The 27,508-nt window shown below is 44.7% G+C and overlaps 2 protein-coding genes across 2 annotated transcripts in view; one reads left to right on the top strand and one right to left on the bottom strand.

The window, feature by feature from the left end:
- LOC127006109 (doublesex- and mab-3-related transcription factor A2-like) overlaps positions 1 to 16,733 on the bottom strand; it is a 65,253-nt gene extending 48,520 nt beyond the window's left edge. The window contains exon 1 of the mRNA XM_050875617.1: positions 15,155 to 16,733. Within this exon, the coding sequence (XP_050731574.1) occupies positions 15,155 to 15,701 (547 nt within the window). The 5' untranslated portion in view covers positions 15,702 to 16,733. The remainder of the gene's footprint in view (positions 1 to 15,154) is intronic.
- Positions 1 to 27,508, top strand: part of LOC127006110 (carbohydrate sulfotransferase 10-like) — an 84,043-nt gene that overhangs the window by 24,385 nt on the left and 32,150 nt on the right. The gene's annotated exons all lie outside the window — the stretch shown is intronic.

The following is a 27,508-nucleotide window of genomic DNA, read 5'->3' as shown; positions in this document are numbered from 1 at the left end:
AAAAACACAATAGAATATGACTGAGGGAATGATGATATGACGGGATGACTAACGCAGGGAACACTTACGATAAAGGAAGAATTGCAGTCTGATAGGCCTAGAGCAGTGGTTATAAAATGTATACGCAATGAGACGAAGGGGAGAAAATTAATTTGGCGTATAACTGAAAGTGAAACATTCCATATTAATGACGTGTGTGTGTGTGTGTGTGTGTGTGTGTGTGTGTGTGTGTGTGTGTGTGTGTGTGTGTGTGTGTGTGTTGCTTTGAGGAACACACACACACACACACACACACACACACACACACACACACACACACAGTCCCCGATCGATGTTACAACTAATGACTAAAACAACCAACAAGTCACTACTAGCAAACGACTGACTCAGATAATTGACTACCTGTAATTCATAGGAGGAAAAAAAAGTCATCGGGCGGAATGTAAATAAACTAACATCAAGAAACAGCTCTGCCCAAGGCTCTAAGCTGCACCAGACATCGTAATCAGATATGTATTGAAAAGAAATATTATATGTATACAGAGACAAACACAGCACTACAAAATAAATAAAAACATTTAATAATATAAACGAGAAAAAACAAAAATAAATAAATATAAAACAAATCTAAAGTAATTAAGTTTGTTTGTTCTGCCCTTTAGCTGCCTCCTTTACTATAAAAAAATCAGATGTATCAAGGTGAGGGAAGATGAGAGGCTTTGTTAAGGCAGGGGAATGCTAGTGAAAGGGGCAGCATTATGGGTACGGGGGGGGGGGAGTGATACAGCTTCGGCGGCGGTGGTGGTGGTGGTGGTGGTGCAGGGAATACGTGCGTGGCTGAGCAGGAGGTGGTGGTGGTGACGGTGGTGGAGGCCGAGGAAGTTGTGTTGGTTGAGGCGAGGCAGGTGTGTGGTGGTGGTGGTGGAAGGGGTGAGGGAGGCCAGAAGAGATGGTAAGGGTGGTGGTGGTGGTGGTGGTGAAGGAAGTCAGAGGTGTGTAGGTGGTGATGGTAGTGATAAAGGTGGAGGTGGAGGTGAAGACGCCGTGAGGGAGGTAAGAGGTGCTGGTGGAGGGTGATGGTTTGTTGGTGGAGGCTGGAAAGGTAGTGAAGGTGGAGGGCGGACAGGTGGTGCGGTTGGTTGCCGCGGCGGCGGCGGCGGCGGCGGCGGCGGCGTGGAGGAAGGCCGGTACAGAGCCAGCGGTTATCGGCCGTCGCCGCCAGGTCCACATCTACCATCTTATCTCTCACTTTGTGCACCAACATGGCTACGTCCACCCCTTGAAAGCGAATCAGACGCCCCACGACTCTGAATAGTAGTGAATCTCGAATGGAAATAAGTGAATAAGTGAAGGGTTCTTGAATCTATCTTGCCTTCTGTGAGCTATGCAGCGGCCTCGGGAAAGGATTTCTCTTCTTCGAATTTGGAATGTGTGGTTCTGACAAAGGAACTGAGCAGGCTAGTCTTACGTTTGCATAATATATTCTTATTTTTAAACCTTGGGTCCTGAATATGCACGTAGTCAACAAGTACGCGTTTCTTCGAATCGAATAATGACCCTGAATTAATTTCATGGTAGCAATGATCGTGTCTTCTGTGTGTGTTTATTTTTTTCTGTAAAACTGAAGTTAATCACTACCTTAATAGATAGTGTGGTATACAGTTATTATTTTATAACCATCCCTCCCTTTGTCATGCATGTAGCTGTTGCTTACGTCATCCCCAGGGCAGCTCGTTTCGCGCACGCAGGTTATTGCGTTGCCCCTTATGTGCAAGGGTCACACACACACACACACACACACACACACACACACACACAAAGAGAGAAAGAGGTCCCGGTTTCGATTCCCGAGCGGAGTGTAGACGGATGGTGCAATTTTCTTGAATCTGTGTCCCTTGTCTACGAAGCAGTGAACGGGTGCCGAGTGTCAGTCGGGGGTTGTGTCCCGCCTCCCGAGTGTGTGGGTGTGATGCGAGGTTACAGCCGTACCCAGAGATCCATTACCAGAGCTCCAAGCTCATTCGAGGAGGGTACTGGCTGGGGATCACGAGCCAAGCGGCTGATCAGACCTTGGTGAAAATACAAACACGCGCGAGCAGGCAGGTAAAAATAGTATAAGACTGAAAGTTTCCCCTGCCCCGCCTTTCTTTATGCGGCAACTTTCGCTGAATCGCCGTCAGATTTTGAAAGTATTTTCTCTAGTTCCAATTTGTTCGAAACCTTTATGCATGCAGTTGCATGAGTTGTCCATCAGGTATGCACGCCCCTCACTGGCTACTTACAGCTCATGAAAGGAGTTACCTTTGTGTTCCTAAAACTGCTTTCCTCAGTTTGTAACAATACCTTCATGCTTCGTTCTAGTTGTGGTGGCAGTGTCCATCACGTGTTCTTTCCCCCACAGGAAGGAGTCTCCCTTAGTCTGCATCATATGTACAACTCCTCCCTCGAGCTGCCACTGACGGACCGCAACGGCCTCGCTTCTGTCTGTCTGTTCCCTGTTCCCTTCCCTCCTGAACCTGACTCCCTGCTGACCTGAGTCCCCGAGTCCCCGAGCCTTTTCTACCCCAACTCGCCCCCTCGTCACCCCCTCCCTCTCCCCGCCGCCCCTCTCCCCTCGCCCTGCCACAACTGATGGACACAAGTAAATCTTCCGCCCCACCTTGTCTCAATGGCCGCGACCCACCCGGCCGCAAGTTGATAAAATTGTAACGCGATAGTGACTCATACAGAAATGTCTCTTGGGTCCAGTTTCCCGTCGACGCTGCAGGGCGGAGGAGCCTTGTGGGAGAGGTTCTTTGCCCTCAGGTCGGTCAGTGTCGCTCCAAAATTTTCGTTACTCCCGCCAGAGTTTAAAGACTTGCTGATATCACTTTTGAATGGGATCGCCCAGCGTGTGGTGATAAGAATGTGACTCCTCGCCTCGCCCGCCAACACAGTTTCAAACTCCAAAACAAACACGGCATTTCGAGGACACGCAGCGGATCAACACAATATTTCTCGCTGGATGTAATTTATAATATTGTGAATAAAATTAATATATTCTAACTAGAAAAAAAATAATAATCCAATTAAAAAATATAATTTATAGCAGGCGAATAATTCTGAGAACATAAGCTCACGTCCATTCTTTGGCGGGCCTTTGTTTACCTCCTAAAACTAATGACTCCACTGATTAGAAATTTCACATTCTTTGTTTCGCGGCGCTTGTGGGGTTCCTGCGGCCCCAACTTGCCTGAAAATGGAGTCGCCATTTAGAAAGGAGCAAGACCTACAAGGCGCTAAACAGTGGTTGAGAATACTATCAACCCTTTTTTTTTAGCGAAAACAAAAGGGGGGAGGCGGGAAAGGGGCTGAAGGCGGCGAGGCGGGGGGAGGAAAGCGTAAGGGCGGAGTGGCTGCGGGGGTAAGGGTGGAAATTAGAGTGTAAGTGGCTGGCTCGCTGCTTTCCAGGATACACAGGAGCCGTACACACGTGCCGCAGTTGACGGTGTCGGCGGGCGGGCGTCTGCTGAGTGTGGCGGGAAGGGAACGGCGTGAGCTCTGACGTGGCGGCTTCGTGTACATCATTATATCATTGACTCGTTTTGCAGGAAAATGTAGCTCTACCAACGTTGGTTACATCGTTGTTATTATTATTATTATCATTACTATTATTATTATTTTTTTTATTAATTATCATCATCATCATTTTCCTCCTCATTTTCATTATTATTTCAAGGACGCTTTCATTATTATTAAAGAGCGTACCAATCAAAAACTTATTTACAGCGTTGAGAATACTGTTCATTGTTATAGTGAAGGTAGGTGAGGCGTTAGGTTACCGGAACGATGTAGCACTCTTGTTAAGGGCTCAGGGTTGGCTGTCCACATACTGTCCATCTAATCCTCCTCGTGACGGGCAAACCAACCAGGCGCCTCTCCCTCAATAGTGATATTACTCCCTCAGCAAAATGTTTAGCCCATGCACCTTATGACTCATGACTCGATAGAGGGAACACCAAGGACTATTGTGGTGATCGTTTGCGCCGAGTTGATATTTTCCGGCCCGTTCTCACTGCCCGGTAATTAAAAACTAAAAAGCTTACGCCGCAAAGTCTTAGCGTGCTCCATATTATTAGTCACTGTGCTGTGGGTTTGAGCTCGATAACTCTTAACTTTTTTCGACGTTTTCTTGGTTTCGGAAAGTAATGATGGATTTTTTTATCGTGTCTTAATGGTTTGTAAAATCACGCGTTCATCTACAGTTGCATCGTCACTACCTACTGTCTCATCTCCTCGTAGTATCGTTTTATTGATGTATTTTCCACTTAAGGCACTAATTCAGGGTGATTCTCTAAGGGTGGACCGTCAAATACTCGGTGGAGACGCCGCAACTCAAGAAAAATCAATGGTCTGTTTGGTGTTGCTACGGCTTCGTCAATGCGGCATCCGTACCAAACTTTGTTCCTCTGGTTTTACTCTTCTCCACAAGAGTGACATACTCGCAGTGAAAGGGAACAGCATGTGGTAATGAAGGCAAAGTGAAATCTAATCAGCCCTGCATTATAAAAGAAAAATGTCAGTTCTGGAATTCTTGCAGCTTTCCTCTTTGGAATTATCTTTTTTGTTTTGTCTATTTGTCAATTTTGAAGCATATATTGGCGACTATATAGATTTTTCCGAGGATAAGTCATAATTAGTATATTTATTAGTATATTTACCGATACGTCATTTTATGGAAAATCAGAAACAGGCCCTTCATGTACGTATCCTCTGCTATCTGCAACCCAAACAGAGTGCCGTTGAACAGAAAGCGATATAAAAGAAACGGAACAATCTTATCCAGTGCAGCTCGAGGAACATCCACCTCGTACCATTACCTCGGCGTCAGTGTTCTCTGCTTTCTGTGGAGCAAAGCAGACCATCATTTAACAGACTCAGGGTCCAAAAACGAAACGGAACAAATTCATCCAGTGCGCCTCAACGAATCCCCAGCCTGCAGTTGTCCTCCTGTGCCGCGCCCTAAATGTGAGTAGTTGACGATCGTTGAGTTAATGGCGCATTACTTCAAGCCGCGCCAGTTTCACCGTGGCATCTCAACACAGTGGCTGCTGAGCGCCTCTCATGCTCAGTTTGACGCTATTCACGTCCAGGCCAGTCGCGTCAAGACCCTAACTGTGTGTCCAATCAGTCAGTCCCGCCGGACCCTTCACAGAGCATGTTCTTCGGGCAGTGTCGTTAAAGCAGACCGTTCGTCGTCTGAAGACTTGACAACTACGTCCATTCTTTTAGTTATCCAGAACCTCCTGCTCTACCTCCTGAGTGTTGCCTATTAATTCTTTCTCTAATGATGAATATGACATCAAATTGTTCTTTACGATGAAGACAGCAGGCCTCGTCCATTCCTTCAGGAGCCTAGAACTTCCTTTTCAGCTGCCAGTCATAAAACTGATGAGCTCTTTCTTCGATGAGAAATTATAAAATTCAACTAACTGCCTTTCTTAATGAAGGTAGAAACGCCGACGCTCAACACTACAGTATATTTTGTTTTGTTTTTCCTAGATAGCTGCGTCCAAGTCCTCGGGGGCCTAGAACTTCCCTTTCTACTCTTTCTGCAGTGAGTGACCATAACTCGAATTGTAGACTTTGTATTGTGTAAGAGAGGCAGAAACAACGCCGCATAGCCATGCAATACAAGTGTTCCACATACTCCTGACGTCCCCTTGAAAGAACACCCCAACAAGCTGCTCCCCGCCCGGCACAACAGTTTCCCAAGTTGTGAGAGAATAGCAACTTGTAAGGTTTGCGCTCAAAACCTTCAAGTGATCAGGTGACTTATTATTGTCACATTAATTAAGTGGGCCCTGCCGGTGGGTCTCTGGTATTAGATTTTCAGCTTTGTGGCGGCAGTTGGCAGGGTTCAGGCGGCGGGGCGGCAGGTACACACGAGGCTTTTCACAACTTTACCGGGAGTGGCGCCCTGTGTTCTCCCGTGGTGCTGAACTCTTCATTTAAAAGTTTCTTTATGAATCCACAACCCGGACAAAACTGATGATTCTTTCGGCGTCATCTGAATTGAACCTTACATGTGTTTTTACCAGTAATTTTAATTTTCCTACGCCTGCCTTCTTTACCTCAGAAAAAAAATGTAACAGTTATCGCCTCTTCTCGAAATTGATCCATGTATAAATGAATACCCGTTCAGTTACCGGAGCGGTTTGTACGCCGCGAATGAGTGTGTGCACCTTCATAAGAGGCAGCCGTGGAGGTGGAGTGCCAGTTTTTTGCCACTCACACCGTCACACGAAGAGCACAACGATCTGCCCCCGAAACCGCGCAACCACCAAAGAAACACGTTCAACAATGCTATATGGTAACGGGCAGGTCATCGCGGAAAGGCACACACCAACAGTACAAGTGTGAGAGACTGACCGGGAAGTAGGTCGTGTTAGTCATAACGACCCCCGCGTCAGCACCACATGGAAAGCCAACATTCCCTAACTGCTTACTTCTCCCCTTCCTTAATCCCTTCCTGACGCCATCCTGCTTTCGCAATGATCCCTTCCGTCACCTTGTCACCCTTATCCCCATCTCATACTCCCTACCCGCAAAATCCCTTCCATCATCAACCTCTCCTCCCCCCATCCCTTCCCCCCATAGCACTGAGCATCCCCGCACACACACAGGACAAGGCCGACACCTCCCCTTCCCTGGGCCCCTCACTCTCGCCGCCGACGTGCTAATAAACGGATATCGATTCGGAAAACCGCCGGGATAAGAAGGCGCCTGGGTGATGACGCTTCCGAGAGAGAGAGAGAGAGAGAGAGAGAGAGAGAGAGAGAGAGAGAGAGAGAGAGAGAGAGAGAGAGAGAGAGAGAGAGAGAGAGAGAGAGAGAGAGAGAGAGAGAGAGAGAGAGAGAGAGAGAGAGAGAGAGAGAGAGAGAGAGAGAGAGAGAGAGAGATGCATTCGCGCGCTTATGTTAATGAAATCTTTCTAAAAAATAATATTAAAAAAGTTATTTATTCTTTCGTTTGGAAATACTTTATAAAATTGATCCCGTTGCAGAACACTGTGTAGGCCATTAGTACATCTATAAGAGCCGGGTAATTATTTGACCCCCAAGGTGACCGTTGTTCATCTTAAGCCCAATGCGTCTCACCACATTATTTAATCCACGAAATCATGTTAATTAAACTATCAAGGCTCTCTGACACACCGTTATATATGCAACGAATTTTTTGAAAAGTGGCCATTTTTATAAAAGCTAAATGATTTCATATCCGTAAACCAAGCTTTATGAATGTGCATGACGAAAGATCGTTACAAGACTCTGGATCGTTCTTTAAACCAAGCACATTGTCTGAGGAAGGGTTTTTCGTTTATTTTAAGGTGTGAGAAGACTGGCAAGACTACATAAAAACAAAAAAATAAATGATCTCCATAATATGCCGCTACCACAAAGAAAACATGAAACAAGTAAACATTCATCCGTGAGTCAAGAGGCAAAACTAATCATTGACTCGTTTTTTCATTACAGCAGACAGTATGAGAGCGGTAATCAGCTGTCAGGTAAAGAGAAAACTTATTACTGAATCATTCTTTAAGCAGGCCGAGTGCAAAAGTAATCATCTCTCTAATAAGGAGGCAAAGCTCGTTAGCACGGTCTTGCCTGGGCGGGCTGCGGAGGCGAAGTAAGGGCTGCGCCGGAACTGGAGAAGGGAAGGACTGAAGACTGAAGATTCTGATGGTCATATTAAGACATTTCGCCGCCCAAGAACACATATTTGACAAGTCTTTCGCAGGAGTTGTGGTCATTTCCAGGAGTAGTTTTATGACCCTGGTGTTAGTTTGACCCTTCTTCTGTACCATGAACCTGAAGAAACACTCATTAGAACCCAACTGACCCCCTCTTTGACCTTTACAAATAGATGATGTTAGAAGCGAAAGTGTTTTATAATACCAACCAATAGCAGGGTCATATTAAGACATTTCACCGCCCAAGAACACATATTTGACAAGTCTTTCGCAGGAGTTGTGGGCATTTCCAGGAGTAGTTTTATGACCCTGGTGTTAGTTTGACCCTTCTTCTGTACCGTGAACCTGAAGAAACACTCATTAGAACCCGACTGACCCCCTCTTTGACCTTTAGAAATTGTTAATGTGAGAAGTGATAGTATCTTATAATACCAACCTGTCTCACCTCAACTATTTCCAAAGGCCGAAAAAAGGTATCAATCGGGTTCTAATGAGTGTTATTTTAGGTTCACGGTGCAGAAGAAGAGTCACACTACCACCAGGGTCAGAAAACTACCCCTGGAAAGGCCTACAACTCCTACGAAAGCCTTGCCAAATGGGTGTGCTTGGGCGCCGAAATGTTTATAAGAATACGACTCTGAATCCCTTTTGTCGGCGGTCGATCCGTGGCAGCCTCCCGCGCCCCTCCTCGCCGCTCCTCACCTCACTTGTTTGCCGAGCAGTCTGTTGGCTTCGTTATCTCATTCTTTCCCCTCTAATAGTTCATTGTAGCTCCTCCCGCCCCGGCCCCTCCAGCCCTCCTCCTCCCCTCCCTCTCAGGTCGAGGTGTTGCCCAGTAATTACTTTATTTGAGGACCGAGGGGAGGCGAGGCGAGGCGAGGGGTGAAGAGGGAGGGTGACGGGGAGCTGAGGCGGCGAGAAGGGTAGGTCTTTCAGGAGGGAATGTAGGCTATGGTGTGTGGAGGCAAGGAAACCAGGAGTAGGGTAAGAGAAAGGCGAGGAATAGACGCAGGGAGGATGAAGGAATGGATGGTTGAAGTAGGGGAGGGCACAGTGAAAGATGTAGAAGTGATGAGTACGTTGGTCTATAGGTCTTTCGGAAGGGAATGTATATATGCTAGAGTTTATGGAGGCAAGGAAACCAGGAGATGGGGAAGAGAAAGGCGAGGAATAGACGCAGGGAGGATGAAGGAATGGATGGTTGAAGTAGGGGAGGGCACAGTGAAAGATGTAGAGGTGATGAGTACATTGGTCTATAGGTCTTTCGGAAAGGAATGTATATATGCTAGAGTTTATGGAGGCAAGGAAACCAGGAGTAGGGGAAGAGAAAGGCGAGGAATAGACGCAGGGAAGGTGAAGGACTGGATGGTATATATAGAGAAACGGGTGCGGTGGGGAGTACTTTTGGTAGGTCTGTCAGGAGGGAATGTAGGTTAGATTGTATGGAGGCAACAAAACCGATAGTAGGTGAAGAGAAAGACGAGTAATAGACGCAGGGAAGGTGAGAGAATGGATAGTATTGTTCGTAAGGGGTGCGATGAAGAGAACTTGGGTAGGTCTCTGAAGGGAAGGCAGGTTAGAATATAGACAGCAAAACCAAGGGTAAGGAAAAGAAATATTAATGAAGAAGGTTAAGGAAAGATTGTAGAGTAGTTGGAGCGAATACAGTGAACAATTTAGCGCTTGAGAGAAGTACTTAGGGTAGGTCTCTGAAGGAAAGGCTGGTTAGAATATAGACAGTAAAACCATCAATAAGGAAAATAAATATTGATGAAGAAGGTTAAGGAAAGATGGTAGAGTAGATGGAGAATATACATTGAACTATTTAGCATTGGGGAGGAATACATAAGATAGGTCTCTCTGAAGGGAATATAGGAGAATACAGAGGCAACAAAACCAGAAGTAGAGAAAAGAAATACGAGGAAAAAGGTTAAGGAAGGATGGTAAAGTAGGTAGAGAATATACAGTGAACAATTTAACGCTTGAGAAAAGTACATAGGGTAGGTCTCTGAAGGGAATGTGGGAGAATATAGAGGCAACAAAACCAGAAGTAGAGAAAAGAAATACGAGGAAAAAGATGAAGGAAGGATGGTAAAGTAGGTGGAGATGGTACAGGGAACAATACAGATGCTAGGATTTCATAATACATAGGCTAGAACATAGAAGCAAAAAAAAAAAGAAGAAAAATACGATAAAGAGGTTAAGATGGAGAGAGTAATAAGGAAAAATGTAGAGGCGAGAGGGAATACATATAGGATAGGCCTCTCTGAAGGGAATGCAAGGTAGATTATAGAAGCAAAGTACATGAGTCGAAGAAGAGGAAAACTGGCAGCAGACTAAAAGAAGGGGAAGGGCTTGATGGGGGAGTATAGGCGAGTGAGGATAAGGTGGGCGTAACCAGCAAATAATAAGATGTGTCTGGCTAACATTCTCTTATTGATTTCCAGCCGCTATTGCCACACATTTTTCTCTTCCTCCCCACCTCCCTTTCTATCAGCCTTCCTCTCTCCCTCTCTCCCTCTCTCTCTCTCCCTTTTCCACTGTCTCCCTCCCACCCTATAGTTCTTCTCCCTTCCCATCTCTTTCGTTCACCCTTCCTCTTTATTTTTTTTGTTCTTAATCTTTCTCTCACTTGCTTCTTCCTATACCAATCTTCCTTTATTTATACTCTTCCCGATCTCCAAATGTTCGTCTTTCCTCCGTCCTATACTGTTCCTCTTCCACCACCACCACCACCACTCTTATTAACCTACTCACAACCCAACATTCATGACTCAAATTTTCTCACGTTTTCACCATTACCATTTATCGATTAGTCTCTCTCTCTCTCTCTCTCTCTCTCTCTCTCTCTCTCTCTCTCTCTCTCTCTCTCTCTCTCTCTCTCTCTCTCTCTCTCTCTCTCTCCACCCAGACATCTAGTGAGGGAAACGAATGGCCTGTCGCACATCACCGGGACATGAGCAGCATTGCAACTCGTTTGGATCAATAGATTCGCGAGTGACAGTAAAGTGTCCTCATTTGTCAATTAGTTAACTTAAATTCCTATATTACAGAGCAGTAAATACGTGCTTTTCTTAACGTATGCCTGTGTGTGTGTGTGTGTGTGTGTGTGTGTGTGTGTGTGTGTGTGTGTGTGTGTGTGTGTGTGTGTGTGTGTGTGTGTGTGTGTGTGTGTGTGTGTGTGTGTGTGTGTGTGTTAGTGTGTATCTTTTTTCACTGCTGCCTCATCACCATTTGGACTCGCAATCGCCAGCAAGTACCCTCACGATTTGAGCAAGACTCTTTAGTCGATCTTTGGGTACTGCCAGGACCTCACACATCACACACTCCATCCCCCTCATTCAAAAAGGGACAGTACCCGCTCCTACTCAGCGGGAAAAAACCGGCTGGAGCGGGGTTTGACCTATGCCTGCCACGGCGCGAAGCATGGCAGCGCAGCGCTTTACCGTATGAGCTATAGGAGCGATGTGTGTGTGTGTGTGTGTGTGTGTGTGTGTGTGTGTGTGTGTGTGTGTGTGTGTGTGTGTATGTAATATTTTCAGGTTTAGTACCTTTACTTGAGTGTAGATATTTCAAACGTACGTACACATGATTATTAATAACGATAATGATAATAAAAAAAATTATATCATTAGTAACAATAATGATGATGGAAAAAATAAACTGATAAAAAATATTAATAATCTTGTTAATGATAATAATTAGTATAATTATAATAATGATAATAATGATGATAATAATAGTAATAATAATAATAATAATAATAATAATAATAATAATAATAATAATAATTATAATAATAGTAATGATAATACTAACAATAATAATAATAACAGCAGTAAACAGCAAAAATTATAATAATGATATTATTTTTATTATCATTATTATTATTATTATTATTATTATTATTATTATTATTATTATTATCATTATTATTGTTATTATCACTATCATTATCTTTATTATCACTACCTCCGCCAGGCCATGAGTGTGGGTTTTATGTGGCATAAGAGTGAGTGGTCGTCTCTCTGTGCAGGGTGTGCACAGAGTTGTGGCACACGCCGGGGCCGGGGCAGTGATCACTACACTAGTGCTGGTATCACTGGCCGCTAATTGCGTGCAGCATTATATCGCTCACACACAGTTTCTTAAGTCTTTTTTTACCTTCAGAGCGAAATAAAATTTTCGCTATATTATTATTTTTTTATTGCTATTATTGTGGCTGGTAATATTTTAATTTTGTTTTTGTTAGTATTGTGATTGTGATTACTTATTTTTTATGTTCTTTTTCTGCTGCTGCTGCTGCTATTACTACGGCTACTACAACTACTACTACTACTACTACTACTACTAATAATAATAATAATAATAATAATAATAATAATAATAATAATAATAATAATAATAATAATAATAATAATAGTAATAATAATGATAGTAATAGTAATAATAATAATCATAAAAATAATAATAACAACAGCAACAGCAAGAACCGCAGCTGTATTATTATTAGTAGTTGTAGTAGTTGTAGTAATGATAGTAGTAGTAGTTGTAGTAGTAGTAGTAATAATAGTAGTAGTAGTAGTAGAAAGTAATATCTGCAGAGGCAACAGCAACAGCATTATTACTGTGTACTACTATTATATTATGTTTGGTGTTGCTGCCGCTTGTATCGTCTTTGCGCTGTTGATGTCGTCATCGCCGAAGTCCGTTTGTTTGTGAGTGGTGGTGTTTCTTGCGCGAATTCCAAGTTTTCTTGTTATTTAGGCAAACATCTTCTGACATGCCTGTCGTCATGCCTTGGGGATTAAGCTCCACCAGTGTTGCCTGTCATTGGCCCAAATATGCTTTCTAAGACTTACTGTTTCTGAAGCTAATGAGGCAACCCTTTGACCTTTACTTTTCTCTAGGAAGCTACAAGGAAGCTGTTATAACACGCTGGGCGACGATGTACCGCGAGCATGCACCGGAGAGGTTAACCTTTATCTGGTAACGCAAAAGTGTGAAGACGACGCTCTTGACGCACTTTTTCTCATGATTAAGTTGCTGATTTATTCACCTCAATTAATTTCTAGTTTTCTTTTCATCGGCGGGTGGGTTGTTGGCCTTGGGGTTGTCGCGTCGGGGTTGCTGCCGCCGCTTGGTGGGCAGCGCGCGGCGTGCTGCGTGTAACCACATCGCTCGTTGCACAAACCCGTTGTTAATCTGTTTTGAGGCGTAAGTGGTTTTATATAGCTTTACTTTGGTGTGCTCCACTGTGACGTGCGCCAGGGATGAACACCCCACGGAGAGGAGGGCAAAGCTGGGGGCAAAAATAATTAGGTTACCGACAAATCTCGCGTCCCACGTCTTCGTCTGTTCGCCGTATCTGCAACTTGAAACAAGCTACCAGCATGAAATGATTTTTTGCGGTGAAAGTCACATTTATTCCCCACAAAATGTGTAGATTTTCTTTCCATGCGTACTTAGGCGACATCGAGTCTTTTCATCGGTATGACAAAATCGTGAAGGTAAAAGTTAAAACGGAAGGAGCTTTGTCGCGTCCACGTGCCTTCCTACGGTGCTCTCCTCACCGTGGCCCTCACCGTGGCCCTTAATAATTAATCATTTAGCAAGCCGCGGCCACACTGTCCCGGACCCAAGGCACACGCTACGCCACACACCTTCCTGCGTTCAGAACTGTGTTGAGCTACTCTTTATCGATCCCTGTAATGGGAGAGATCTCGGCCTCATGAGGTGTCAAGTGTTAGGGCAGAATACGCCGAACTTGCAACCATGAGTATTTTCGACGCTAATGTACTTCAGATATAGGCTACGATATCCACATCCGGAAAAAGTAAGGAGAGGCCTCGGCTTCATCAAGTGTCAATTGTTCTGCGCAGAATTTCAATCCGAACTCTTTGCCGTGAACAGCGCATTACCCTAGACGTCACCGGCCGCCGTGATATCCTGCCCTGGCAGAGAATTACCTTATTGGTCGCGGATTTATTCAACAGTTAGGGTAATCGACTATGCAGTGTGTTTTATTCTATTGATTTTATAACAAATACTTTAATTTCCATGATCAACTCTTAAGAAAATTTCCATGATCATTTCTTTAATTCATATGGTCATCAGTGTATGTTTTAGAAAATACAGGAGAAACTTTATTAATTTTAGACAAGAAGTTATACTTATTTTTATTTCTGAAAGTTTATGGACGGATATCATCCATACATATTTAGATATTTTCTTTGTAGATTTAAAGAAAATTAGAATTATAGGTGAGCATGGTCACAGAAATTGCTGCTGGATCATGTAGGACGTCGGACATTACAACAAGTATTCACGCCCTACATCTCCATACTCGCCGGGGGTCTGAATTCAACAAAAAATGTGTATATTCGCATGTCTGTCTTCGCTCCTTTACTAATCTCCCTGACATGTTTTTGAGGTGATATCCGGCACGAGCCCACACCCTACCTCTGCTACCGATTACCCTGATAAGCTTTGCAGGCGACTTCCCGTCCAAACTAAAAATATTACTTTAGTTATTTTGCCTTACAAGCTTCTAAGGTTATTTCCCGTGCGAAATCCAAATATTGCTTCAAGGGGTCCCCGGGGATGAGGGGACGAGGAGGGGGAAGGTGTACTGGGGACGGGAGAGTGTGAGGTGCGAAAGACATTAATTATTTCAACAAAAGATTGGAAATAAACTAAACCGAAGAGAGCGATTTCCTGTTCTGTCTTCACGCTTCTTCGCCGAGGTCGATGTTCAAGATGATCGCCAGAGCAAGGCCGTGCAGTCTTTGCTACAATCTCGCCTTGTTTACATTGCTCATTTTCTCCCGTCGCTATCCTTTGAAACTTTTGTGTGTGAGGATTCATTTAACCTCTTTACTTACCTCATTGGACTCCGCGCATTATTTCACAAAAACGCAAGGCACTGTTCTATATCATTGTTTGTCAGGTCCCCTTAAGTCATGCGAATGTTCCATGCTCCCACAGCGATGGTCTGCCTCCCGCACCCATGCCCGCCCCCACGTGGCAGGCGGCGGCGGACTCACGACGCCCGTCATGCTGCGCTAACCGCCTGCACAAGATAGGTGCCCTAAATTATGGATCCACCGTTCACGCCGCCAGGAAGTATTGTGTTCTTTAGGTGATAGATTGGATGGAACAATGGGATGCAAGCTACAGTATATCCGTCTAGATGTGTGTATAGATAGATACGTATGCGTGAATGTGTGTACTTAACATGCATGCATGTGCGGGTCTATGTATCTCTGCATCTATGCGCATACACAGATGCAGAGACAGATAGACAGACATGGAGATGTGATGACATATGAGAGATAAGTAGACATGCATGACGGTGATGTGGCGGCGCCCTCCCGACACTCCCGCCGGGGCTACTTCGAAGAACTGTTGATGGCTTACCTGGGGACAGTTGATCTGAAGACGAGGACGACGGAGAGGTATATATAGGCCTCTGTTGGTGATGCTGTTGCTGCAGGGATATTGAGAGAGCGAGATGGGGAGGGATGAGCAGGTCGTGCGAAAAGGGGTCGGCGGTGACGGGTGGAACTCCTGTGGGCCCGCCACCTCCGGGAGCGGCGGCTGTGGCTGGGCTGCTGCTGCTGCTGCTGCCGGAGGTGACGGGAGAGCGGTAAAGCAAAGAAAGTTCACGCACCTCGTTCTCCTCCTGCGCCTGTTGCCGCCGGAGCGCCACCTGCGCTGCCATCACCCGCTGCCGCTCGGCGATGAGGGTGCACTTAGCACAATTACAGTCACGCCACCTGCAGTAACGCTTGTGGCCCTTGAGAGCAGACACAACGCCATGGTTACGGCAGCGGGCGCATTTTGGCGTGCGCTGATACCGTTCCGACGCCCGCAGGAAGAGCGCGGGCGGCAGGGACGACAGCATTTGGCGCTGTGCCATTAAAAGGGCATCGCCCACAGGAACGTCCACGTTCGACCCGCTCATAACGGAGGAGGTCGTCCCGTCACCGCCGACGCCGCCGCCTCTGAAACCCCCTGTTGACGTAATTGTGGCTGACACTCCCCGTGCCGAGGATGGACGTGTCGCCGCGCCTGGCCCTGCGTCAGGCACCGCCGTGTCGGGATAGGGAGACTGCCGCGCCCCGCCGTGGACCGCTCCAACCGCTCGCTCCCCGTTACTACTAATAAGCAACAAGTTTGGCGGAAGCTGACACGATAATAATCTTCCTTTAGATCCTTTGCCTCAGTATTCGCGCGGGGCCACGCCCACACCCAGAGGCCGCCTGCCATTGGCGGCCGCCCCGCTTCCCAGAACGAATGATTGGCTGAGGGAGTTGATACACTCTGCGAGCTGCGCTCTGATTGGTGGACGTCGCGGCCCGGCAGAGGAAGTAGCCGACGTGGGTGGAAGCCTCCTCACCCATGCTGAAGAGGATGATACCAAGGAAGAAACTGTTGCCAGTTATGTAACACGGCATGAAGTTAGTGCCCAGCCGTAGCCACAGGGCCCACCAGGGCACGCCATGACACCCCACGGGACGCGACACAGGCGTAGTAGCGGCCGGGCCTTGTGGCGGGCGGGTCGCCTCCGCCAACCCGGAAGAATGTCAATATCTGTGGCGGCCGCTGCAGGGTCGTGTGCAACCCAGGTCACTCTGCTGAAATGTTACAGTAACAATGGCCGCCCCCGAGCCGGGCACCATGTTGTTGCCTGCAGCCCTCCGAGGGGGGGCGAGGAAAGGAAAGATTCTGAAACTGCATTGGCTACAGAGTTATAACCCTTGATTATTGTTAACTGCTGTTCATGTTGCTTTGAGTGACGTAAATAGCATGCAGTATTTTGAAGATCGGGATCCACCTCCTCAGCACCACGGCGGTTACGCGAGACGACTCTGCCTTCTCTCTCTCTTTCCTTCTCCATTACCGTCGCTCAACACCTGCCGCTGTGCACGCCTCACATTTATTTTCTTTTAATCATCTCTTCCTTCCTTCCCTCCCTCTTTCCCTCCCTCCCTTGCTCCATGGCAAGACTCGCACTCTCTGTACTGCAAGACTTCCGCACAGCTTCGAGCATTTTCCTTCCCTCCCTCCGTCCTGTGAAGTGAGACGCGCTTTGCCGGTCTTTCCTTCACTCCTTCCGGTCCCGGCCACTCAACGATTACGGTCTCGGCCCCTGTCTTTTTACCTCTCCGTAACAATGCCCCTCCCCCCCTCCATCTCTCTCTCTCTCTCTCTCTCTCTCTCTCTCTCTCTCTCTCTCTCTCTCTCTCTCTTCTGTTATCGCCTTTCCCTTTATTCCCAGTATTCCCTTTCCGTTCGTTACGCATTTCCTTCTTCATCTTCGTTATCCTCCTCCTCCTCCTCCTCCTCCTCCTCCTCCTCCTCCTCCTCCTTTTCATTGTTCCTCTTCTCTTCCTGCTTTTACTCCACACGTTACGTATTCTCCTCCTTATTCTGCTCCTCTTCTTTATCCTCTTCGTCCGCACCCCTCCTCCTCCTCCTCCTCCTCCTCCTCCTCCTCCTCCTCCTCCCTGGACCTTTTACCTCTCATTCGCCGCCACTTTTCTCCCGCCAAAAATCAAGGGTAAAAAAGACCGACAAGTGGGGAAAAAAATGTCATATCTTGGCCATTTTTAGACACCCAGAGGAAAGAACGGGGCCTTGATGGTGTTCTCCTCTCCCTTATTCTCTTATGCACCAGCCTTTAACGGTTGAAATGTATCTTATAACAGTTTAGCAAGAAGTGTCGTAGAGGATATACGTAAGAAAGGTGTGCATAAAAAGAGAGGGTTAAGTGTCTCAGGAGGGTTTTTTTCATTTGTGTAATGCCTATGGCGCCGGTAGGCTTTCTTGATGGGGCCTGATGGTTAGCCCCAGCCCGTTATGGCGCAGGCAAGTGCAAGTTAGAGTGGCGCCATCTTGCTTGGCTCATGCTGTCCCCCGGAGCTCATTTTTTATCCCCTTTTTTAGATAGAGAACCTATGAGTCCGGGTTAATAGAGGGTCTTCAGGACAGCATGTAGGTAGTCTTAGGCCACTCGACAGTGGCTGAAAACTCCCAACGAGCGCATGGCGGCGAGCGGTACGTGCACCACTAGTCCTCCTAGACGCGGCGCCCACACGTTAACCACTCAACCACCGCCTCCCCATGTTATGTGTGATCGAGTTGAGGAAGGTGTATACTGGTGAGAATGAAAGAAAAAGTATAGTTACATGAGAGAGAGAGAGAGAGAGAGAGAGAGAGAGAGAGAGAGAGAGAGAGAGAGAGAGAGAGAGAGAGAGAGAGAGAGAGAGAGAGAGAGAGAGAGAGAGAGAGTATAATTCACCACGGCCTGATCCTAATACCTTCCCGGTGAGGGCCTCGGAGCTCGTTAGATGATCCTTGGGTGCTGCTGGGACCTCTGACACCACACACACTCGTCCCCCCCTTTTTTTTTTTTTTTACATTGCTGCCTATTGCGCCGGTAGGCTTCTTCCCGGTGGATCCTGATGGTCGGTCCAAGGCTTGGGTCCGTGGGGCCCGTCGGCCCCAGCCAGTGCGCGCGCGCGCGTGTTTATAGTGGCGCCATCTGGCTGGCTCATGCTGCCCTCCCCTCCCAGATTTTTTTTTGATCCTGAATCTAGAGTCCGGGGGGTGGGTCTTCTGGGACAGCATGTGTGGGTTTTTTTCCACTCGGGCGGCGGCTGAAAATCCATCCCAGCTTGGTGGCACCGGCGGAACTGTCCTCCTCCTGAACACGAGGCCCCTACTTTTTGACTCCTCAGCCGCCTCCTTGCTCAAAGGGAGACAGTTACCTACCCAGACCAAAGCCTTAGCTCACTGCACCTAGTGTGTGTGTGTGTGTGTGTGTGTAATTCACCACGTCCTGATCACTAGCTGGACTCGTCATCGCCGGCAAGTACTCTCACGATTAGAGTTCGACTTATTATAGTTGATCTCAGGGTACTGCTGCATGGGACCTTCACACACCACACACCCCATTTCCTTTGATCAAGGGGGGACAGTAACCACTCATTGTCAGCGGAAAAATTCCGGCCTGAGCGGGACTCGAACCTCCGCCAGTCAGGCCGCGAAGCTTGGCAACGCAGAGCTTAACCACTGAGCTAACGGAGCGGTGTGTGTGTGTGTGTGTGTGTGTGTGTGTGTGTGTGTGTGTGTGTGTGTGTGTGTGAGAGAGAGAGAGAGAGAGAGAGAGAGAGAGAGGGGGGGGGGGGAGGGGCTGGGAGTGTTAAGAGATTTACGTAGGTGTTCAGACCCCTTTGTTCCAAATTAAGTGTTCTGTCCCTAAACCTAATGAAACAAAATCAGATTAAATAACTATCAAGACGTTGCATCTCTGCCTCAGCCAATATTTATGTGAAGGAAGTGGCGTTTGAGTTTGTTTTGAAATTAATCAATCGTGTTGCCGTGAACCACTGAAGATGGAAGCTTTTCCATTCCCTCACAACAACATTGGTGAACAAAGAATTTGGTACAGTTTGAAAGTATTTCCTTACACTTAACTTAAGTGCCATTATTTCTCCTTCCTGAGGTTCATCGATCATAAAGGAATTGAATGGTTCCATATTCGCGAACCATTAAAAATACTTTAAAACATTCGTTCAGCGTTCCTCGGAGACGGCATTTCTCTATAGAGACCATGTTTAGAGATGAGAGCCTTTTCTCGCAATGTTTATTGCGCAGTGAATATATCAGCTTTGTTGCCCTACGTTAAACACCTGATTTAGCAATGACCTTTGCATGGTGTAGAGGCGGAGTGTCATGGTTAAAGTACCGGAGCCGCGTCCAAGACGACGCGGATTCGAGTCCTGCCCGCCGCCACACCTGGGATTTTTTAGTCACCACCGAGTGGCCTAAGACGATCCATGCACATGCTGTCCTGAAGACCACCTATCAACCCGGACTCTCTCTAAAAGAGAGACTCAAATATGATCTCCGGGGGGCAGCACGAGCCGAGTAAGATACTATAAACACTTGCCTGCTCCATAATGGGCTGGAGCCGACTATATCAGGCCCCACCAGGAAAGCCTACCGGCGCCATAGGCCGAAATAAATAAATATATATATATATATATATATATATATATATATATATATATATATATATATATATATATATATATATATATATATATATATATATATATATATATATATATATATATATATATATATATATATATATATATATATATATATATATATATATATATATATATATATATATATATATATATATATATATATATATATATATATATATATATATATATATATATATATATATATATATATATATATATATATAGTATATACATATTTATATTTTTAATGAAAGGTTTAATGGAGCTCAACACATTCTCGTCGCTGTATTCGCTGCCACGATGCATTTTGGGGAGAATTCAAGGTTTGACGCGATTTTGACACCAGTATCCAGCAAACTATACTTTTAAGCTTTACATCGCACATTTCATAATCAAATTTCCTATTCTTATTTCCCACTTGAAAAAATCTGACTTATTAATGAATATGCACTTCTTCCATATATCAGATCAATCTGAAATCGTATACAAATCTTCTTGAAGGTTTACACGTCGTGATCTTAAAGTATGTATAGTTACCAATCTTTTTGTCGTCAGCAAATTCAGTAATGCAATTTATAAGTCCAGCCTCGATTACATTGATGTAAATAATGAAAAGTATTGCTCCAAGAACAGAACTCTGCCTCTGAGGGATACCACTAGGACTGGCGCCCTCTCTCAGGCAGCTCCATTAGTGACGATCCTCTGTCGTGTGTTGATAACCAGTTTGCGATCTTCTTGTGTGCTTTCGCTTTCGTGGTCGAGTGGTTAGCACGCCTAGCTGCGAACCTGCGGGCCTGGATTCTAATCCACATGGCCTGCAGTCAGTGCGCAGCCAACCCAGTTGTTTATCCTCCCTTTGGGGATGGTCGATAAATGGGCCTACCTGGGGAAACCTAGAGAGGGTAAACTGTGGTAACCCGGATGTTGCACTTGCCCTGTGTTCGGGGTAATGGGGTTTTCACCCATCACAGGTTCAAGGTCCAATACGACGGAGATGAGCACCGAGGGCACGTGCAACTATAGCATATGCTCCCAACTTTGCTTTTACCTTCAATACATAATTGTTTGATCTTGCAAAGTATCAAAAGGTGTGAAGCTTTATCAAATACCTCTTAAAACTCTAGATAACGTCCAGTGATTTGGTTACTTCCTACACTAAAAAAAAATCATTATAAGCTCAGTAACTTGTTACCTTTAATCGTTGCTTTCATGCATGCTGTACCTTCTCCTCTGAAACAAAGCTTGTTGCATGACTTCACCCATGACCCCGCTGCACAAAGCTTCCCTTTTCCCTTTTTTACACAAATTGATAATATGACGAGATATCCAATATTTTCACTCTCTCATTCCTGTCGTGAGCAAACCACTGTATTGCCTCCTTCCTATACGACTTAGACTCTTTCAAGACACCTCCTAAACAAAATTAAAATCTCTTGGCTTATTTTGTTTTCACTCGTGGGAGCCGCACGTTGCGTCCATTATTTATGTATTTTGTGAAGCTCTTTAATTGTCTCCGTTACCAAGAAAAAAGCGTCGCAATAGTTTCACTGGGCACTGGGCTTTCGTATACCAATACAGTCGTTTACGACAAAAAACGAAATACCTATACCGTTATTTATCCATCATTCATAGCCTTACGTGGCATTGATTTCTTTCGTCTGTGTATCCTCTGTTGTCACTGCCGTGAGTCTAACACAAACGCGGACGTTTCACTTGTATGGCGGAAAATTTTCACTCGTGCCAATTATTTTTCTTATAATCATGGATCCGTTTGTTCTACGAGCATTACATTTGTTCTGATACTTCAACACTTATAGTTCAGGTGCATAACGGGTGAGCACTCGCCCCGTTTATTTATTTATTATTTTTTTTCCACCACCACAGGAAGCACCGCACAATGTTACCTGCATGCAAGCTTTTCCTCTCTCGGAGGTTAGGTTTTGGCCCCTTCATACCATGCCCGTTGAAACTTGGGCGGGATGGAGGGGGGAGGGCTGGAGTCGAATATAATGGGTGTGCCTTTAGTGACCTTGGAAACGAATTATTAATGAACCTCTTGCTTCCTCTTGGATGACCCTCTTCACCCCTGCAGAGCTTTTTCACTGGCCGATACAAGAAGGAGTCTTCCTGTTCCCCTTCAACCATGTTCTTGTTAGCAGTGTTGGTAATCCTTCAAAATACTTCTCTTTGGAAACCCGGAGAAATAATATAGTTTACACGCCGCAAAGTACCTTAAATATGCTGTGATACATAATAATACATATTTTGCTTCATAGTGACATGAAAAGTGTATCATATTTAACCGTGAGGACGATTTGTTTACCCTACACACTCGGACAAGCTGACCATCGCTTTGTTCGAGAAACAAATTCTCATATTTCACGAAGGGCAGCACTGTCGGTAATCCTGAATCGAATTGGACTGACGTAGTGAAGCGAGAGTCAGTGCTGGCGTCGAGGAGTATTGGGTGTGTATACTTGTCTGATCAAAATAGTACAGGAACAAAGAAGTCTGAAAATACTAGAGGAATGGCTCGTGCAGTATATATATTACAGCAAAGGAGAAAGCTCAAGGTCAGGAACAGGAAACAAAAAATAAAAACCCGGCTCAGTGCTCCTCCCGTACAAGAAAATAGAAATGAGTGATACTTATGTGATACCTGTGTGATGTCTATAGGGTTTTTAAAGGTTATAAAGTCCATTGCTATTACATTAACGAGGGAAAGTTATGTGCAAAACCAAATATTCTGCGAAGGCATTGACGAAAAAGTGGTCACTATACTGTCTCTTGACGACGAGGGGGAGCAGTTTCTTTTCCTCCCGCTCTTTTCCTTCGCGCACTACAAGGATACACAAGATCACAAGGAGACAACGTATACAAGGAGCCTGGCAGCCTACACATAGCAACTCCTAATCGTTAGTTATTCACCAAATTCCCTTCCCGTCCATAAATGCATCTAACCTCCATTTAAAGCTTTCATTTATGTTTGCCTCAACTACATGCCAGCTCAGATTGTACCCCCCCCCCCCCCTTGTTTATGAACCAGTTGTTGCTTATTTCCTTCCTGAACTTAAATTTATCCAACTTACACCGTTGCTTCGTGTTATTCCATCAGTCTTTAATTTAAGTATTTAACTTTAATCGTCCTTATGTCCCCCTAATCCATTTAAAAACCTCAATGAGATTCCCACACAGTCTAGTCTTTCCAAAGAATGTAAATTCTTTATTTAGTCCTTGACTGTACGGTAAGTTCCTAAGTCCCTGGATCGTTTTAGTCTTTCTTCTCTGTAGTGCCTCGAGGGAATCTATATCCTTTCGGTAACAGCGGCACCAAAACTGAACAGAATAATCCAGCTGAGGCCTAACCAGGGACAAATACAATTCAAAGGTAATTTCAGCACTGTAGTTCCTTGCAGTTCTAGAAATGAAACCCAAGACTCCATCAGTGCAGTTTCTGACAGTAATGAAAGGAGTTTTAGGTCGAAGGCCATAGTTCACACGCACATCCAAATCCCTTTTGCAGCTTAAGTGGTCAAGAACTTTGTTATTTAATGTGTAGATACTTTGGAAGTTATTTCTTCCCTCTCTTAGAACGTTGCATTTGTTGATGTTTAACTGCACCATCCATTCGTCTGCCCACTCACACAGGACATTTCGTTCCTCCTGAAGTACCACAGCGTTGTCGTCTGAACTGATCAGTCCTCCTATTTTTGTGTGATCAGCAAACTTGCTTATGTCGCTGGTTATATTTCAGGCAAGATTGTTGATGAATGTGAAAGACAGAGGAGAGTATCAGGACACCTCTCTATACCCGAAACTAGCCTCTATTTTGGCCCCTCGTTCTGTTTTCTTTCGTTGGAGCAGCGTCTAGACTCTAGACCTAGAGGGCCTTTTTGTTCCTGTTTCTTTCTCTCTTTTGTTTTATTTTTTTACCCTTGAGTTGCCTCTCTTTCCGTAAAAAAAAATATATAAATAAATAAAAAAAAACAGTAGTGGACCAAGAACTGTTCCCTACTGAATGCCATTACTAACTCGACCTCGGTCCGGTTTATAAGAACATAAGACCATAAGGAGTCTGCAAGAGGCCAGTAGGCCTATGCAAGGCAGCTCCTGTGAACCTAATCCCACCAACCATCACTATCCATGAATTTATGTAACATTTTTAATGTGTCTGTCATATTGGCACTCACCTCATGAATGCCAAGCCTGTTCCACTTATCCATTACTCTGTTAGTGAACTATTTTTTGCCATTGTCCTTGTTGGATCTAAATTAATCCAACTTAAACCCGTTTCTACGTGTCCTACCTGGCTCTCTTACCAGCAGAACCTTATTAATATGCCACTTACTAAAACCTTTCATCCATTTATAAACCTTGATCAAGCCTCCTCGCATTCTTCGCCTTTCTAGAGAATCCAAATTTAATTGTTTAAGTCTTTCCGCAAATAGCATGTTTCTTAACCCGTGAATCATTTTCGTCATCCTTCTCTCTACCGATTCTAACATTTTGACATCCATTCTATAGTAAGGTGACCAAAACTGAACCGCATAATCGAGATGAGGTTTCACTAATGCTAAATATAACTTGAGGATGACTCCGGCGCTTCTGTTGCTTACGCTCCTTGAAATGAACCCCAATACCCTGTTTGCTCGATTTCTAGTCTGAATGCATTGTGCCCTTGGATGAAGATTAGAGCTCACAAAGACCCCATTTACCTAAACTCTCTGCGTCCTGTCACTAAGCCGCGCCTTATTCTACCTCATAATTTTAATCTCTATCCCGTCATGGGCTTTGGTGAAACAATTTGTCGGATGCTCTACTAAAGTCAAGATAAAAAAAACATCTTAATTTTCATCAACATCTTCCGCTTCCATCTTTTTTTTATATAAAATGACGAAAGCTTAGTGGGACAAGTTTTAGCTTTAGTGAAGACGCTGGAAGCTATGGGTGAGGTTATGTTTCTCTCAATGGTCACGGATATTTTTAATTTTCCTACAACCGACATTAAATTAATTGTGCGGAAATAGACAGTACTGATTTATACTTATTTATCAGCACAACATTGGTCCTCCTCCATAATGGCAATACTTCCCTGGTGTCAAGAGACCTCCTAAAATGCTGGCCACTGGTTCAGAAATTGTCTTTCCTTTTCCTAAATTCCTTTAGAACACGCGGGAAAATATCATCTGGTCCAGGTGAAGTAGTTCCTTTAGTTTATCTCTTTCATAAAGATACTTTTCCTCGAAAGGGATATTTAAAATACGGGACCTGAACTCCAGCCACTGACTCAATAAATTATGCATTGTCCTTTACTCTTTTACACAACCTTATTTCTTTTACTTCTCCTTTTTTTTTACACTCCAGTAGCACATACGGGTTCTAATCAATATTCCTTCTCTTCATTATGCATGACAGTTTTAGATATATGATTGCCAATACTTGGTCTTTGGTTCCCATTGCTAAGCTGTCATTTATCCTGGCCATCTTAGTCAAGACAAAACTTTCTGTTCAAGTAAATCCCTGTCCATGTCCAACTTCCTGATGCAGTATTTAACCAGTACCTTAACTCTTTCATCCCTTTCACTGGTAGGCTCTGGAGGAGTCTTCGTCTTGTGATTTTTTTCTCTTTGAAACTAAACTTCATCATGTATTTCGGCTTCTATTTCCGTCTCAGTTATGCCGCAACATGTTATGGACGTACACTGTCTTATACTCAGCCTTCCTCCGTCTGTATTTCCTCCTTCCTACGACTTGAAATTTTTCAAGAGAAGAGTATCAAGACCTCTCCTTCCGAAACTAACCGCTCTTCTGGCTTCTTATTTGTTTCTTTTATTGGAGCAGCGCCCAGCGGACATTTTTTGTTATTGTTATTTTTGTTTTTTGCCCTTGAGCTGCCTCCATTGCTGTAAAGAAAAAAGAAGTTTTGTTGTACCCTTAGTCTGTCTTGTATTGTAAAAGAAAACAACCTACATAAAAGAGACGTCCGAGTAGAAGCGTGTAGCAGTCTGGTACTCTTCCCTCACCTTGGTAATGAAGGCGCCAGACACCAGTCACGTCGAGGGGTGTGGCACAGCGAACCGTTACAATCAGGTCGTCCATTGCTCGGCGAATGGTCCTTTACTTTTCACTGTCGACTCAATGGGATGTTAATAGGTGGCTCATAATTATATACCCTGAAAATCGTTCATTGTGGCGCTTTCTGACTGTCTGTCTGCCTGTCTATCTGTTTGTCTATCTGTCTGTCTGTCTGTGTCTTTTTCTCTCTCTATATATATCTGTCTGTCTGTCTGTGTCTTTTTCTCTCTATATATATCTGTCTGTCTGTCTGTGTCTTTTTCTCTCTATATATATATCTGTCTGTCTGTCTTTCTGTCTGTCTTTATGTCTTTTGTTTGCCTTTCTTCTGTTTCTCTCTCTCTCTCTCTCTCTCTCTCTCTCTCTCTCTCTCTCTCTCTCTCTCTCTCTCTCTCTCTCTCTCTCTCTCTCTCTCTCTCTCTCTCTCTCTCTCTCTCTCTCTCTCTCTCTCTCTCTCTCTCTCTCTCTCTCTCTCTCACACACACACACACACACACACACACACACACTATAAAGAACATTCAAGCGCTCTAACTAGGGAAGCGTCTTTTGTGTGACCTGGATAAAGGCGAAAACTCCTTTAGCTCGCTTCATAATGTTTGTGTGGAGAGGCGTCACATCACTCATCCCCCGCTAATGATGACTCTCGCAGAATATCACAACAACAAGCTTTGTGTGCGCCACTACTCCCATTAGTTAATAACGCCTCGCACCTTACATCGTTGGACGCCATTCATCATCATCATCATCACCATCGTTATTATCATTATTAGTCTTTATTATAGTTCACTGCAGGACAAAAGCTTTTCCAACGTTATGATATTTGTGTACTCCCACGTACTATTCCGGTAAATACTCTAGTTTCATCTTTCCACTCAGTCTTCTGTCTGCTCTGACTTATATAATTTGTGGGTTGCTTACCCCTCCGTGGGCCCTGGCAGTCGGAGTGCTGCTCATGCTGTTCATCCTCCCCAACGTTGCCAAATTATCGTACTCATCGCATTGCATTTTCGTAGTTTCTGACCGATAACTAGAGCAAAAACAAACAAACAAACATCAATAAATAGGAGTTTTAACGCTAACTTCAATTTTCTATCGTTATTTGTGTAGGTACGAGAGTTTGAAGCTTAAAAGTGATAAATACAATGTGGTAAATACGATAATCTGGCAACGCTGATCCTGCCTTTCTGTCTGGTCGATAAATGGGTACCTGGGGAAACCTGTGGAAGGTACACTGTGGTAACTCGGATGTCACATTGTCCCGTGTCCCGAGGTAATTGTTGTTACCTACCACAGCCTCAAAGGGCCAACGGATCGGAGATGATCACCGCAGCCACGCGCAGCTATAGCGTATGCACCCACCTTTACCTGTACCTCACTTTGTCTTGGTTGTCCATTAGTTATCAGTTCTACGTATGATATGACCTGTGTAAGTTCATTTCTTATTCTTTATCGTCTGTATTCAACGTTTGTCTACTCTAATACATGATGTTCGCTACTTGTGTCTCCATGGTATACCCAACAATTTTCCTTCATGCCTCTTTGTGCGCTTCTTACCTTTTTTCTCTAGCTCTCTTGTGAGGCGCCAAGTTTATGAACCGTGTGTCAGTAAAGGAAGAATACACTGATTGTA

The sequence above is a fragment of the Eriocheir sinensis genome, chromosome 32, assembly GCF_024679095.1.
Source record: "Eriocheir sinensis breed Jianghai 21 chromosome 32, ASM2467909v1, whole genome shotgun sequence".
Taxonomy (NCBI): Eukaryota; Metazoa; Arthropoda; class Malacostraca; order Decapoda; family Varunidae; genus Eriocheir; species Eriocheir sinensis.
Note: the sequence above shows the minus strand (reverse complement) of the source record. Positions and strands in the feature narration are given on the sequence as shown.